The sequence below is a fragment of the Coturnix japonica genome, chromosome 1, assembly GCF_001577835.2.
Source record: "Coturnix japonica isolate 7356 chromosome 1, Coturnix japonica 2.1, whole genome shotgun sequence".
NCBI lineage: Eukaryota > Metazoa > Chordata > Aves > Galliformes > Phasianidae > Coturnix > Coturnix japonica.
The window spans coordinates 13,037,203-13,052,740 of NC_029516.1; the positions used below are offsets into that span (position 1 = coordinate 13,037,203).

A 15,538-nucleotide genomic window follows, 5' to 3' on the forward strand; every position below is an offset into this window, starting at 1 on the left:
CTCAGATCTTTGTTTAACTTTGAGGATTGCTAAGGATGTGACTGGTCCATTAATATCAGTTCAGCGATGCACTCCTGAGTTAATTCCCTTAAATAACAAACACTTTTTAAACATTTGAAAATGTTAAAATACCAACATTTCCTTCACCTTTCTGGGAGTCTGCTCACCTCTCATCTGTCCCATCTGTTTGGGGTCACTCACTGTCAGTTTTAGCTTGTGTGTAACAGTTCTGGAACAATTACTGGAAGGGGAATATGGATTGAAATATATGTGCAACAAGATCAGGAAAAGAACTTTTGCAGAGCTCTTCAGCTTCTTGTTAGAGGGCTCAATCAGGAAAGAAGCAAGAGAAATTCCAGAACTATGCAGATGAATGCAGAACTTGTTGATGAATGAAGTGTGTACCCAAGGCATATTCTCACACCTTCGTCTTCATTCTATAGATACTGGAGGCTACTGGCAATAGAATCAGAAGCTGCATGCCTCTTTCTATCAGGGTCCTCTTTTTATCCTCCTTGATTCATGCCCTCTTTCCCTTTTCATTTTGTCTAAGCCAGCAAGAACAAAACAAGATGACCAGATGCCTTGAGCCATTACTGAGGATGAATCCCAAGTTGCTGTTACTGAATTTTGTTTCTGTGCATGCAACCCAACGGCTGTTCTATCACTGAGAGGAACAGCAGCAGTAGCAGCAGTAGCAGCTCATATCAATGACAGACTTCTGGCAGTTATTCTTTTCATTTTGTCTTTGAAGAGGAAATTTTGCTGAGGCAGATTAATAGCAAGTCATGTGGTTTGTCTGCTATGGGCTAGATATGGCCCATAGACTAGCAGTTAAAAAACAAAAGCAAAACACGGAAACAACAGGTGATGAAACAACTTATTACCAAATAACTAGGAGGCCAAAGGGACTGGTGCCATCAAAGTCATGTTGCACCCTTGCACTTAAAGTTCAAGTCCTTTCTTTAGAAAAAATCCATAACCAGTTTTAGATCTGCTCTGTTTCAGGGGAATTTTATTTTGGAGCTCACTGCCCTTCTAATGCCTGTAGAGAAGATTTCAAATCAGATTTGAACTTTTTCTAAAAGGGAATAAATTATACATATTCTCTAAGAACATACAGGAGAAGCATCTGGGCATATTGCCACTCATTCACCTGGGGAATTATTATAAGAGAGTACAAATACTGATTCATCAAATATAATTGATTAATTCAAGGGAAGATGAAAGAAAGCATAAGGCAACCATGTTTTATGAGGAGTGGACACTACTGCTCAAGGCCAAAGCCTTAACTGAAGTGTGCTACCAACAGAAGGCTCTGATGATGCTTTTACATTCTTGATTTTTTTTTGCTTTGAAGAATTGGGACTACAGATGGTAGAACAATTAATGCAAATACATATGAATGAGAGAGCCCAGAATGCACGAACATCTTAATATTCTGCTTTCCTAGATTGCACAAAACTCTTCAAAAACTAATGGATTCCCGAACACAGAATTGCCCTTAATTCTCCTTTTTTCTTTAAGACAAAGTTAATATTCACATCATATCTGGTAAACAGGGATACTCTCCACCTGGCGTGTATTCAGTCAATGAAGTTTCACAACAGAACTGCCCAATGGAAGGTGCCTTCATCTTAAAAACTTACAAAGTGTTCACAGTCCAATATTATTTCTGCTCTTTTTTAGCAAACTGCTATAGGAGTAAAGCAGCTTCCTTAGAGGGGCAAGTTACAAAGCAGAGTATATGTTACTGAGCCTGACTTCATGGGCTTATGTGTGGTATGTCAAAGGCAGAAGAACATTAACAACATATAACTGTGCAGAAGAATTTTTGAGCAAAATACTGATTAATACTCAAAAATACTGATCATGCATCTAAGTATTAATTAGGTTATTTGATAGTGCAGAAAGAAGGGCTTTTTGATGAGTTTACAAGTAGATATCACACAAGGGAGCTAAATATTTTGACTTGGCTCAATAGTACTGCGAACATTAAGATCAGAGTTTCAGGGCAGTATATGTACATGGTTTTTGCTCTGAAAAACACTGAGTGCTGGAGACATGAATTCTGCAATTTACTCTTTATCTTCAAGATCCTGACTTATTGATTTGCAGTGTATTTTCTTCCCATGGGTTTCCTCCCTATAGTTGTTTGAATTTTTTTGTATACTTTTTCCCCCTCACTGTTTTAGTAGTGTCTGCTTCATTGCCTTCTTAGTACTTTGCTGAACATTGTTTGATTGATACTGGGAGTGGGGTCCTAAATGGCAGTGCTCATGCCATTGCAACCACATTGGGAATGAACCAGGCCAACCAGAACAGCAACAAATGCACCTCAGCTACCTCCCATGACTGAAGCCACAAGACCAGCCACCTCAAGGGTGTGTATAGCAATTAGGGATCCTCTAGTGTTCCCGGGGAAACCTGCATCTTCTTCTTAGAAGTGCCTGAATCAATGCTGTGTGCATGGGTAATAAAGAATCAGAGATCTGTTTGGGGTCATTGTGACCTCATTGCAGTCATGGAGACATGGTGGGACAGCTCATGTGACTGGGATGCTGTCATGGATGGGTATGTACGTTTTAGGAAAGACAGACCAGTGAGGCAAGTTGGTGGAATTGTTCCTTGTGTGAGAGATAAAACTGAACTGTACTGAGCTCTGCTTAGGGATGAATTGTGAATGAGCTAAGAGCTTACAGGAAGGTAAATGTGGTTGACACAGTTGTGGGTGTTTACTACAGGCTGCCTAATCAGGAGGAAGAAATTGATGAGGCCTACAGACAGCTGAAAGTAGCCATATGGACCCAAACACTCGTTCTCATGGAGAACTTCAACTTTGAAATGGTTTTAGTATGCTCATTAGGATATGAAATGTTAATACATCAGGCTTACACACTTTTTTTTTTTTTTTTTTAAATGGATATCATGGCAGGCCTAGATTTATTAATTATTAATATTTAATTTATTATTTGGTATCTAAATTTAATGCAGTAAAATAATTCTTAATCTGAGAGATTCCTAAAACCTCTATTTAGGTGCTCTGCTGTTCATAGGCACCTTGATAACTATCAGAGCTGCTTTTGGCATTAAAGTTCTGCTCCTGTGCTAGAGTTTCATGTGGCCACCATGGAATAAAGTGGAAGAGGAGGGCAACTACATCTTGTCATAAGGGTAGTGTTTGGAGTATGTACACACACAAAGACTCTCAGAGAGCTTCTGGCTTCTACTAAAGAGTTGCTGAAGAGCTCCTGTCTATTTTCCACTGGGGACAGAGGGCCCCCTGGAGCACAGTGAAGAGGACAAACTAGCAGAGACTTTACAGCTGAGTTGCTTTGTGCAGATGGAAGTTAACATGTTTTAGGATGAAAGACCTAAGAATACCTGCTCACTGTTTCTCACTAGTTAGTCACACAACATGCTCTTCATATTAAATGTTTAGTTTTTTGAACGCTTTAATTACAGGGGAAAATGTCATTTGATTGACTAGAAAGACAGATTTTGTTTGTCAGGAAATTAAGAAGGATGCTAAAAGGCAGAGTTTGACTGATTACAGTAGGCTGTTTTAGGCTGTTTTACTCTTAAAATTTTACATTCTTGTCACCTTTCTTCAGTTCTACAATCAGTAACAATAGATCTGAGGACATTCAGTGTTCCTTAAGCCAAGCAGTGCATTAGCACATATACACGGATGTATGGCTTAACTCTTACACCTCCCTCTCCTGCTCAGCCTACTAAACCAGGCAAGTAACCAGGGTGGTTTTATGCAGAAGAACTTCGTCATTTAAACTGATACTAAACCAGGATAGGTACAGATCTGAATAAGAGAGAAAAATGAATGGCACTATCTCCAATTTACATTGTAGGAGAAGATGTATCATGCTGGCTGATGCTGGTGAGGGAACTAATGCTCCTTCACTTTCCTGTTTCCCAATGATAAAAGATTCCCATGATTTTCTAAAAGGTTCCTCTTTCGATATTTTCATGCTTTAAGGATGTAAAAAAAAAATTTAAAAAAAAATTAAAAAAAATATAATAATAATAATTAAAAAAAATCCAATCAGAGTATGTAAATAAATGTTATATAGATAATCAGATTTCAAATAAAATATGATATAAAAAAATTCTTCCTGGTTTCAATTTATAAGTATTTTTAAAACCCGAACTGCTTTCAGGTTGTGCTACTTTACAAAATACAGGAATTAGTTTTGCATATGATAACAGATCTACTTTTTAATTTTGAAATTACCCATCTTTATCCTTTCGGAGCAACTCCAGAGAGCACTGGTAAATTGAGCCTCATTTTGGCAGGGAAACAAGAGGATTCACATAGAAACAAGCTAAGCAAGTAGGTTTTGTAATCTCATGGTGACATCAAGAGCCACATGCCTGGTTTGGCTATTGAGGTCTGCTCTGTCATTATTTTGTGTTGAAAGCTTTAGAAGGAGGACCGGTTGTCTTTCAGTTAGTTGCAGTTTATTCAGAAAGTTAAAATACAGGTTTAATACTTCAGAAGATAATAGTATATAGTTTTCAGTGACTCCCAATGGTGTGCGCATGTATACACTTTTCTCCTAAACTGAATTATAAGCTATTCACTGAACGGGTAGTTACATGATCTTTATTTTTGCAAATACGTACCTGCCTATAGCAAAAAAAGGTACTAAAACAAGACATAGTCAAAGGATTTCCTGCTGGCCTAGGTAGGCTGCATTATGTCCTTCTGTACTTTACCATGATATGTACTGAGGATGGATGCTGTCCATCTGTTGTTTTTCTGTGCCCACACATGATAAATTAATTCTGTAAAGTAAAATTGTATTTGGCTGCTTTAGTTTTTAAATAGGATCTGATAACGCCAGCTTGATATTTTTAAAGGTTTGCGTAAGTGAAGAAATTCAGTAAATTAAAGATGTAATTCATTCACCTAACTTTATCTGTCTACAAAGTAAGTATCACTGAGTTGGAGTAGCTCTGTATCATCAGCAGAAAGAAAGAGCAATCTTTAGAGAATTATTCTGAGATATGTGGTATGGATATCTCTGCCCACAGGCTGCAGAAGGACTCTTACAGGACTGGTTTAGCTGGCTTTGTTTAGAAAGGTAAATGCCATTTTGCAGTGGCTGGGAATGCTATGAACCGAACCATTCAAAAATGCCTGAGGATGTAAATCCACCGGCTTTTCTGTGTTGTGGTTTTCAGTAGTTCATTTCTTCCAGTGTTATCCATACTTGGTAAGCTTGAAAAAGTCAATGAGAATATTGTGCTTGCTCTCAGTGTTTTAAGTATATTGCTGAATAAACTGGAAATAAAACTTCAATTACTAAGTCATCTTTTTAGGTTTTGTATCAGTTCACAGAAGAGCTGTGTTTGTTGTTTTTTAATGTAAATGATTGGGTTTTAGGATGTCTACAACCAGCAAAACAAATAGTATAATTAGTTATTACCGTATTGTTTTATAATTCAAAAGTTGATGTTTTGTTAGTCTGCTAATATTTCTCTCCAGACATTCATATTCCGTTCAGTTTAATAATGTATTTTTATAGCCTTGTGTACCTTCCTATTTCCCAGTAAGCTTAGCATTTACTAAACCAAAGCACTACAGACCATTATGGTTACTTCTGTCCCAGCATCAATTAGATGCTATATAATTCATATTTTCAATGTATTTGCATTCATTTTGATCCAATAAAATGTTTCTGGAGACAAGACCAGGTAAGTGTTTTGTTTGCAATGAGGCACACAACTATATAATTGGTGAAAGTTGAAATTCTGTCTTTGAACGCTTGCAAGCAATTTTTATTGCAGTCAAGATCTATTTTGTCAGTAGTAGTACAAGAAGGGAAGATGAGATCAGAACACTGGCAGAGAAAGAACTAACACTAAATAGGAAGTAGAATCTGTCTTTCTGGTTTACCCATGCATCTCTGTAGCATAAACATTTTTATGTCCCTAAGCAGTTTCTGCGTATTTGAGAGGTGGAGCAGTTAGTTAATCTGAAGAGTAAGATTTTGAGGGCAGATAATAATCTCTTGTCTTTGTGTTCTTTTGAACAGGAACAGATGTCTCAGGTGCTGGATGCGATGTTTGAAAAGCTGGTTGAAGGAGGAGAACATGTCATTGATCAAGGAGACGATGGTGACAACTTCTATGTCATTGACAGGTGAATAGCTGTGTCTTGTAGCACTAAGTATTATGCAGAAGTCTAAAAAAAATCTATTTCTCAATGTGCTTGCACTTGATTCTTACTCATTTGCATTGGATAAGGAAAATAGAACACATGAGAACTAATGCAGTTGTGTATAGGACTTGGAGAACAGTTTTTGGAAATCATTCACGTGATTTATCAACATGTACTGTGCAGATACTCAGCACTGAACAAAGTAAAGGTTTAGCAACAGTGAGGATGGCTGTGTTGTTTTATGTAAGATACCATATTTTACTGCTTTCTCACAACAACAGAAAGGTAATAGTTGAGGAATGAATGGACAGGGAGAAGAAACCCATGTGATGTTAATTACAAGATCTCTTTATTTCATAATCTTACATTGCTCTTCATACACATTAATTGAATGTGGAATTCATTTAATTATTACCTTACAAATTACTATTTTAAAGTATTCAAAATGTTAACTTGTACTACTTCATATCATAACAATATGTTATATTTGTACATAGTATAATTAAAATGAAATTAATAAACATGGATACTACTACCTCATTTTTAATATAGTATTGGCAATCAGCAGATCACTGTAATTTGAGTCTGCTTTTACATTGAATTGCTGTCAAAACTAACAACGTTATCCTTCACTTTAAAGAGGAACTTCTTTTGTTATTTACTGAATATTTACTGAAGTTCTGGAGCTGTCTCAGCAAGGTGTTTATACAGTTTAAGCATGTGGAATATATATTTCAAATGCTTTATTTTAGGGATTTGTAATATAAAAATAGAGTGAGAGTGCTTAGCTAAGAACAGGACTAGATTCTATTCACTGTATTTCTATACTTTATTAACAGAGGAACATATGACATTTATGTAAAATGTGATGGTGTTGGGAGGTGTGTTGGCACCTATGATAACCGAGGAAGTTTTGGTGAGCTGGCCTTAATGTACAATACACCCAGAGCAGCTACAATTATAGCTACCTCTCCTGGTGCCATCTGGGGTTTGGTAAGTGAAATACTCAGGTTAATGCATTATTCATTTGTTTTAAATGCATGATATAAATGGCACTGATATGCTATAACAGTGTATTTTAAAAATTATGATTTTAGAAAATTTAATATTAAAAATTCTGAGAACATTTAGTACTTTCAATTACCAGAAACTGCAGAAATAAACCTGAGGCTCAAGAAAGCACCGAGTTAAAAAGAAAACAACACAAATGTTGTTTTACTGTTCTTTATTGTTAATTTCCCAAATTGCAAAATGAATGCTGTTGATTCCAGAGTAGAATTCAAACATGAGGTTATTTATCAGTGTTGCGTTACTTAGATCTTTGACAACAGCAATAGAATTTACCAAAACAGTAAAGCTGGGTTAGCTGTTCTTAAGACTTATATATCAATTTATTGGCTGATCGCAAGGTAGGGATAGCTGTTGTTCACATCCCGCAGTGCTCATCTTGCAGTCAGCCTGTTTAAGCAAATCAGTCTGTAAGTAAACTCTGTATTTATGTTCTGCCAAAGGGCAGAGAAGCTTTTCACAACGTGGATGAGATTGAGATCAGGAGCTTAATTTTAGGAGCTCATGATTGACCTCTAGAGGAATTTCGCTTTCTCAACTGACTCTGAGGGAATCATAGAATCACAGAATCATAGAATCACAAGGTTGGAAAGGACTTATAAGATCATCTAGTCCAACTTTCCTCCCTTTACCATACCTACAGAAAACCCCTAAACTATATCTCCTAGCTCCCTATCCAGACGCTAAAACTGGGAAACTGCATAGCTAGCATGATAGCTAAACTGAGCGACTAAAACTGGGTAATACGAACATCTTCAGCTACTCCTAAAGAATGCTCTACCATGTATGTTTTCTGTTGCTAAACTCCCTTCTTCTCTTTGTGTTTACAGGACAGGGTAACATTCCGAAGAATCATTGTAAAAAATAATGCCAAAAAGAGAAGAATGTATGAAAATTTTATTGAGTCGTTGCCATTCCTTAAATCTTTAGAAGTAAGCTTTCTATTGCACTATTTTAAAGGTTGTATCAGAGGTACTTGATAAAATTCTGCTTCTGCAGACATAAAATTTGGAATTAACATTTTTTTCCACAATAAAATCTACTTTGGAGAAATGTCATGGTTTTTATATTGTAAATTTTAAGGATAAAGAACCATTGTCAAGACAGTATTTAAAATTGTTGGCTTTTTTTTGTTTGTTTGTTTCTTTTATTTTCTTGAGCTTAATTTTGCTTGATAATAGTAAGATTAAATGATTACTTAGGGAATATCTTCATTTAACAGCTGTATTTGTAGATGCATGCTTTTCTGAGATAACTTTGGAAGACAGGGATGTATAGACATCCAAAACGGAACCTCTGTCAACACTTCTGCCTCTGAAGACTACAATATAACCTCAGAAAGGCTATTCAGCAGCTATTTCTTATTTTCATGGTTATCAATACAGGAGACTAAATATACACTATCCTACTTAAAGATTCATGGAACAAAGTGTAAGCTGACTTTCTAAGAATAGTATTACAACATTAATCAGATGTTTTTCTTTTTTAAATAAAGGTATCTGAGCGTTTGAAAGTGGTTGATGTGATTGGCACCAAAGTATACAAAGACGGTGAACAAATCATTGCTCAGGTACAGATGTTTATGTTGTTTTAGTTTTTCTCCTCCAAAGGTAACAATTACCATAATGTTTATAAATGATACATGATTTTAAACTATATTCCTTTGTCAAAAGAAACAAAAACAGTGAATCTGGTGGAGGTGATGCTGTGTCTAAAGCTAATTTTGTACTTACTCTGAAAAAGTTCCCTTTCTGTTGGTATGAATAAACAAGTCAACATTTTTCATATATTTAGCAATTCAAACTATAATATCAAATGTTAGTTTATACTAATGAGCGTTGAAGACCTACCTTGTTTTTCTTGTATATGCTCTCAGGCTTAGTGTTAAATTTTTAGGTAGTTTTGTGTGGATCCAGGAATTGGACTCTTTTATTCTTTTAGATCTCTTCCAACTTGGAGTATTCTATGGTTCCGTGATCTAGGAAACTCTTTGGGATGGGCAACTGAAATTGTCTTGCCCAAAAGTACTGACTGTATATCAGATACAGCCCTTGGAGGCTTTTATATGGAAAGCTGTAAGGGAAATCATTTGGAAAGAATTAAGAGGTGGAGAAACAGGAGTAAAGGATCCTATCATCTTCAATATTTGTTTTTTCCCTGCTTTTTGTAAAAGCTATGTCCTCATGAAAAGTATTTGCAGTCAGTTCTATATAGACGTTTTGTTTGGTGCCTTAAAAGAGTATTTCACTTTAAAAGTGGTTTCTTTAGCAGTGATATCAAAGAGGTAAACTTCAAGGCACTGTCTGCCAATATTTTAATGTTACGGGAGCTGCTCCAAAAGTAATGCCTCATATTTTATTATGTTAGCCTACAACATCCGAGATGGATGTTGGTGGAATGGCAATAGAGGTTGGACCTTCTCCCAGTGGTCTGCTACATTTTGCTGCCATGAGACAGATGGCAACAGAGGGGCAGTCAAACCAAATGGCATCTGACGTGAAAGAGCATGTGAAGCAAAGGTATAGAATCATAGAATCACATGGTTGGAAAGGACCTACAAGATCATCTAGTCCAACTGTTGTCCCATTACCATTGCTACCACAAGCCACTAAACCATCTCTCGTAGCTCCTCATCCAGACACCTCTTGAATACTGCCAGGGACAGCGACTTCAACACCTCCCTGGGCAGCCATTCCAGTGCCTGAACACTCTCTGAGAGAAGTTTTTCCTTATGTCTGATCTAAACCTCCTCTGGTACAACTTGCGGCCATTTCCTCGCACTGCATAGTCTGGATTTGGCACCTTCTGACTTCAATCTATTCAAGCCAATGAGAGATGGACTGCACGGGCAGCATTTTCCTGGCAACAACACCATCAGAGCAGCTGTGTGACAGTGGATCACCATTACTGGTGCAGACCTTTGTGACCATAGCATGCAGGTTCTTATTCATCACTGGTAAAACTGCATAGCTAATAGTGAAAAATAGTGTTTCATAGCTGAGAATTTTCTCCATCAAAATAGTGTTCTTATGATCTTTGTTGTAGTTTCCATGGAAATAAACAGGAGGCATTACTTTCGGACTGATGTGTGTAACTTGAGATTAAAATGAAATTTCACATTTCCTTTACCCACTTTATTTTTTTATTCTACAGGGCGACATGGCTGATTCTTTCTTCATTGTGGAATCTGGGGAAGTAAGGATTATAATGACAAGGAAGGTAAAGCAGCCCTAAAACACAATTTCTTTATTTTTTTTTAAATCTCGATTTATTCTAAACATTGCTATTATTGTTGTTGTCAGTTTTGCTTACAGAAGTGAGTTCAGCAAATATTGTTCTCAGTTTTTCTTTTCACTTGATTTTTTAGGGTAAACCAGATGTAGAGGTAGAAGAGAATGGAGCAGTTGAAATAGCTCGATGCTCAAGAGGACAGTATTTTGGAGAACTTGCTCTTGTAACTAACAAACCACGAGCTGCTTCTGCATTTGCTCTTGGCACTGTCAAGTGTTTAGGTACTGTTCAATAATACTTTGTATCTAATATAAAATGATATAATCCATCAGATTGTTTTAACTTTGAACTCTGTCTGTCTCTGGAATATAAGGTTTAATTACATTTACCCAAATTAGGCTTTTTAAGCACATCACCTTTTACTGTGTATTCCTACTTATTTTAGTTACATGCAGAAATTATTTGTAATTATTAACTGGTATTGAACACAAATTCTCTGTGTTTTCTGTGATTATGTAGAAGTAAAATTGCTTCAAGACTGTGCAGATAATATTGCTGCAAACCTTTTATAGCTATCAGAAAATTCTGTCCAAAACTGCATCTAGCCAAAGAATTTATTTTCCCATTATTCTGACTATTACCCATAAAATAACTCTGTGGTAAGACTTCTGTCCCATTTTATCACCGTGGCTTAAGGTTTAACAAATTCTTTGTCTTCACCAGATGCTGATTTAATCACAATATCACACTGTAGTTTGCTTACAATCTCTTCTGACCCATTCCTTTTCCTGGTCATAATGTTCCACTTCTATGTGCCCACATCTAGTTATGGGAAAACTATAAAGATGGATTTGGCTTCCGTGAAGGATGGCTTGATTACCATGCCAGTAAACAAAAAGTTTATTTCTTATTTATAAAACTATTATTTTTTAAAATCCATATCTCTAAACTCACACAGATGAACAGGCAGTAGAAGTAAAAACCGTAGAAAGGAAAGAATGAGAAGCCGTGAGGAAGAAGACTGTTTTCATCCAGTACTGGTGATTCACCTCTGGCACTTCTGAATAGCAGAGATTTGAACTTTCCTCAGTAGCCAGGGGGCTGCAAGCTGCAGGTTGGAAGCTGAAGTGTGAAGTTTCCTCCCTAGCTTGTTGGCTAGAAATACAGTGGATAATGCCATGCGATCAGTGAAAGGAAACATTCCGGTTGGATAGAGCACATTGACATGATGTGGATTAGTTTCCAACTTTTTGTATGTTTGCTGGGAAGTAAATATCTATTCATTTACACTGTGAGTGGAAACAGGTAAAAACAGCAAGAAAATATGCCAAGCTAGACCTCAGATACAGCCAAATCACCAAAGGATTTGTTTTGTTTGAAATTCCAAGGGTCCTAACACTGCATTCTGCAAAGGAATCCAGGTCCTTCCAGAGTTCTCCTGGAGCTCTTGCATTACATAAATCTTCATTTGAAAATATGTTATAAGGAAAAAACCTAGCAAATTCTAATATTTATAAAGTTTCATGACAGCAATGCATTGGTGAATGTTTTCTCAGCTATGGTAACTGGTTCTCTTCTGTGTAAACAGAGTGTATACCTCAGTAGAATCTTTCTAGTTACCGTTTAAAGTTTTCCTTTGGAATGTCATAAACGCTAAGATTGGTGCCTGCCGCTGACAAGCGCGTTACATTCTTTCTCTTTCTCTTTCCTTTAGTTATGGACGTGCAGGCATTTGAAAGGCTTTTGGGACCTTGTATGGAAATTCTGAAAAGAAACATTGCAAACTATGAAGAGCAGCTAGTTGCTCTGTTTGGAACTAACATGGACATTGCCGACACCAGTGCATGAACTGAACGTTGGAGCAACAAGATCAGTTATGAGAACATAGCACAGTAGTGGTTAGTCCACTGAGAAATTGTCTCTCTTCCTATAGATGCCAAGCATTTTCTGTGATTTTAGGAGCGGGTTTTGGGGTGGTTTTTTGTTGTTGTTGGTTTGGTTTTTGTTGGTTTTTGTTTTGTTTTGTTTTGTTTTTTTACTTATTACAGTGGAAGTATGAGTAAACAAACTAGAAATTGGGTGACTTGGGGACTTGGTTTTTTAAAGTGCTCAGCCGTAATGGTTCCACCTGAAATGAAGCAGACCTGCGGGACCAGACCGCGGCACCTTTGAAAATCAAGTCTTTTCATACAACATTTCTTGAAAGAGTAGATTTCAAAAAACCCACATGCGATGAACTTGTTCAACCATCTTCTGTCCTTCAAAATGATTGCAGGTTTTCTGGGAAGACTGTTAGTTTGAATGTGATATGTTGAAAGTATTAGTGCACACAAAGTGTTTATATGTATTAATACAGACGATATACAGTAGATATTACTTTCTGACTATTACGATTGTCATGATTTTACGTTGCATTTATCACAAGTGTAGTGAATCACAAGACTAATCGTAAGATAAGGCATGACGATGCGTTTTGTGTAATGCTCATGACCCAAACCTGATTTTTAACATTTTGTAATTTGTCTGGAAGTCCTCTTTGTTCAATACGTCACGTTTCAGCACGACATTGTAATATCTTATGCAATTTAGAGGACTTGTATATTTTTGCAATAAACTGCATTTTTTATTAGTTATGTGTATTCTGTATAGTCTAGAGTGAGAACAGTTGACAAATTAACCTCAATGCTTTAAAAGCAAAGGCACAGGTTGTTGTCACGTTCTGCCTGATCACACATAACCTATATCGTTTGACTTCCCCCCGTTTTATATTTATGCATTTTGTCTTCTCTCTGCTTGTTCTCCAGTTAGTTTTTTTAGATCTTGCCTTTTTTAATCTGTTAAACCTTCGACCCATTTCAATTCAAAGGATCTCTGTATATCCCTCTTCTTGCAGTCTATTCTGAGCTATCCAAGACCAGATCCAATTAACAAAGTGACTGATATTGAGAGCCATGCTAGAGTAAGCTTGTTCTTGAAAAAATCCTTATCAGCAAGTGCAGAAGTGTATTGAATTTTAAAGATGGATAGTTAAAGCTTTCTACAATTCTGGAAATAATGCTGCTGTTAAAGCTATCGTGTCCTGCTTTCAAAAAATGTAGGTCATCGTAAAATACCTTTTTAGCTCTAATAGCATGGGATGCCTTCTGAGACCGAGGAGAGAGACTATCATCTTAATTAGGAGCACAGGGCTCATTGCTTACAAAGGTCTGTGCCTGGAAATTTCAGGCATGGCCCAATTTTAATACTGCTTACCAACCTATCTGTTGATGTACATAGCAAGCTAGTGCACATACTGGCAACAGGCAGTAGTTCTGCCAGAACAGCACTACAGGAATTGTAGGAAGGCTGCTTGTGCCCTGTTTTGAATACCTGAATGATAACATCTTTCCTTCTTAGATAATGACTTTTCTAATGCCATGTATTTACGTATGTCGATGTAATTATTATCCTGTAGTTAGTGATACTTTCTGACAATTTATATAATCATACCTGCATATGAAATTATGATTATATGATACAATTATAATATGTAATTTATGCCATATAGTATGGTATAAATTATAAGTCAAATTATTAACAAACCCCAATCTGAGCAAAATTGACAAGTGTCATTTTTTTTAACCTAGCAACCTGGTATGAATGATTGCACATATGATAACTTGCCTTTATACTTTTGATTTATGAAAAAAAGAGAAGCTTGTTATACTAGAAGGAGATATCAGGTAACTACAATCTGCACTCCTGTCATTCTGTATGCTTAATCTCTAAAAGCTACCTAAATTTTGCACTAGCTTAATGTGGTTAAGAGAAATGCTAGAAATTACCTGTATGGCAGTGAACTACGATCAAGGCCGTAAATGCCAGTCACGATATTTTCAATATTGTTGGTTATATTTAAAGTTTCCTTACAATAAACGACACTTTTATATATATAAATACGTGTTTATTGATATTGTTGTGTTTTAATTCCATTACTATAAAGTTGCAAGTGAACTATTTATATTCATTTATTAAAACATTCATAATTCTTAACACTTCCATGTTGATTTTCCTATGTACATGCTCTGGTGTCTCACTGTAGACAACGTGTTGGTGTGGTATTTGCCATAGCTGCTTTGTAATGGACAATTTGCTTTAGTATATAGCTGGGAAGATGCTGTGGTAGTGGGGAGCAACAAACTTCAGATACATGTTCATTTTACAAAGGAAATCATAGCAGGTCTCCAACTTTCAATTATTCGGGCATTTCAAAAAGAAGAAGGTAGTTCTAATAGTTTTGAACAATGTCATATTTACCTTATGAGAGTATCTGTGTCCATATTTAGGTTACTTGACCAATACTCCCAGTAGAGTCAAGTAATACCCCCAAACGGGGATGTTATCCTCGTAGTCAAGTCGCTAAAGAAGTGCAGCTGAGACATTGGCTCAGCATCTGCATTTGCTCATGCTTCAGGAGATTATCTGAGACAAGGTCTTGTGCAGTTGCTGCACCTCCCGTGTGAGATCCAGAAGTAGAGGGGTCTTGGGGCAAGGCTATGAAATGCATTATGGAACCATCTGCAATTACATTGTGGATTAACTTTTTCTTCCTCGTCCCTGTTCTGTCCCTTCTATAGTGGCAAATCCAGCAGAGCTGGAGAGCAGCAATGGTGCTGCCATTGGCCGTGTTTTCTCCTTAGAACTGCGTATGCCATACAGGGAAAAGGACAAACTGTTATATAAAGGAAACGTTGCCCAATCAAAACAGCGTGCAGAACTCCCAACAGGAGTTCCGTACACTAGGCCATGCAGACAGGATGTGCTGACTCAATCTCTTCTTACCGAGGTAAACGAAATTAGAACAGACTGAAAATAGCATTGTGGCATGCTATGTATGCTTTGTCCTTTCTTCTTTCATAGTACTGGGTTATTTCATCTGAGCAGCTGTAAGGTTTTGGGAGGAGACTGTACTCTGTGTGGAGTAATTCAGATTGTACTTCAGAGTGTCAGCAATAGCAATTGTGTCATAAAAGCAAGATAGGACATCGGCTTCCAATGAGAAATTAAAAGCAGAGGCAT

At 36.7% G+C, this 15,538-nt stretch overlaps 1 protein-coding gene across 1 annotated transcript in view; it reads left to right on the forward strand.

Moving 5' to 3' along the window:
• The window catches only part of PRKAR2B (protein kinase cAMP-dependent type II regulatory subunit beta), a 68,802-nt gene extending 54,386 nt beyond the window's left edge, over window positions 1-14,416 (forward strand). The window contains exons 5-11 of the mRNA XM_015850725.2: window positions 6,057-6,163; window positions 7,021-7,174; window positions 8,080-8,181; window positions 8,745-8,819; window positions 10,403-10,468; window positions 10,617-10,761; window positions 12,195-14,416. Of these exons, the coding sequence (XP_015706211.1) occupies window positions 6,057-6,163; window positions 7,021-7,174; window positions 8,080-8,181; window positions 8,745-8,819; window positions 10,403-10,468; window positions 10,617-10,761; window positions 12,195-12,328 (783 nt within the window). The 3' untranslated portion in view covers window positions 12,329-14,416. The remainder of the gene's footprint in view (window positions 1-6,056; window positions 6,164-7,020; window positions 7,175-8,079; window positions 8,182-8,744; window positions 8,820-10,402; window positions 10,469-10,616; window positions 10,762-12,194) is intronic.
• Window positions 14,417-15,538: the final 1,122 nt, after the last annotated feature.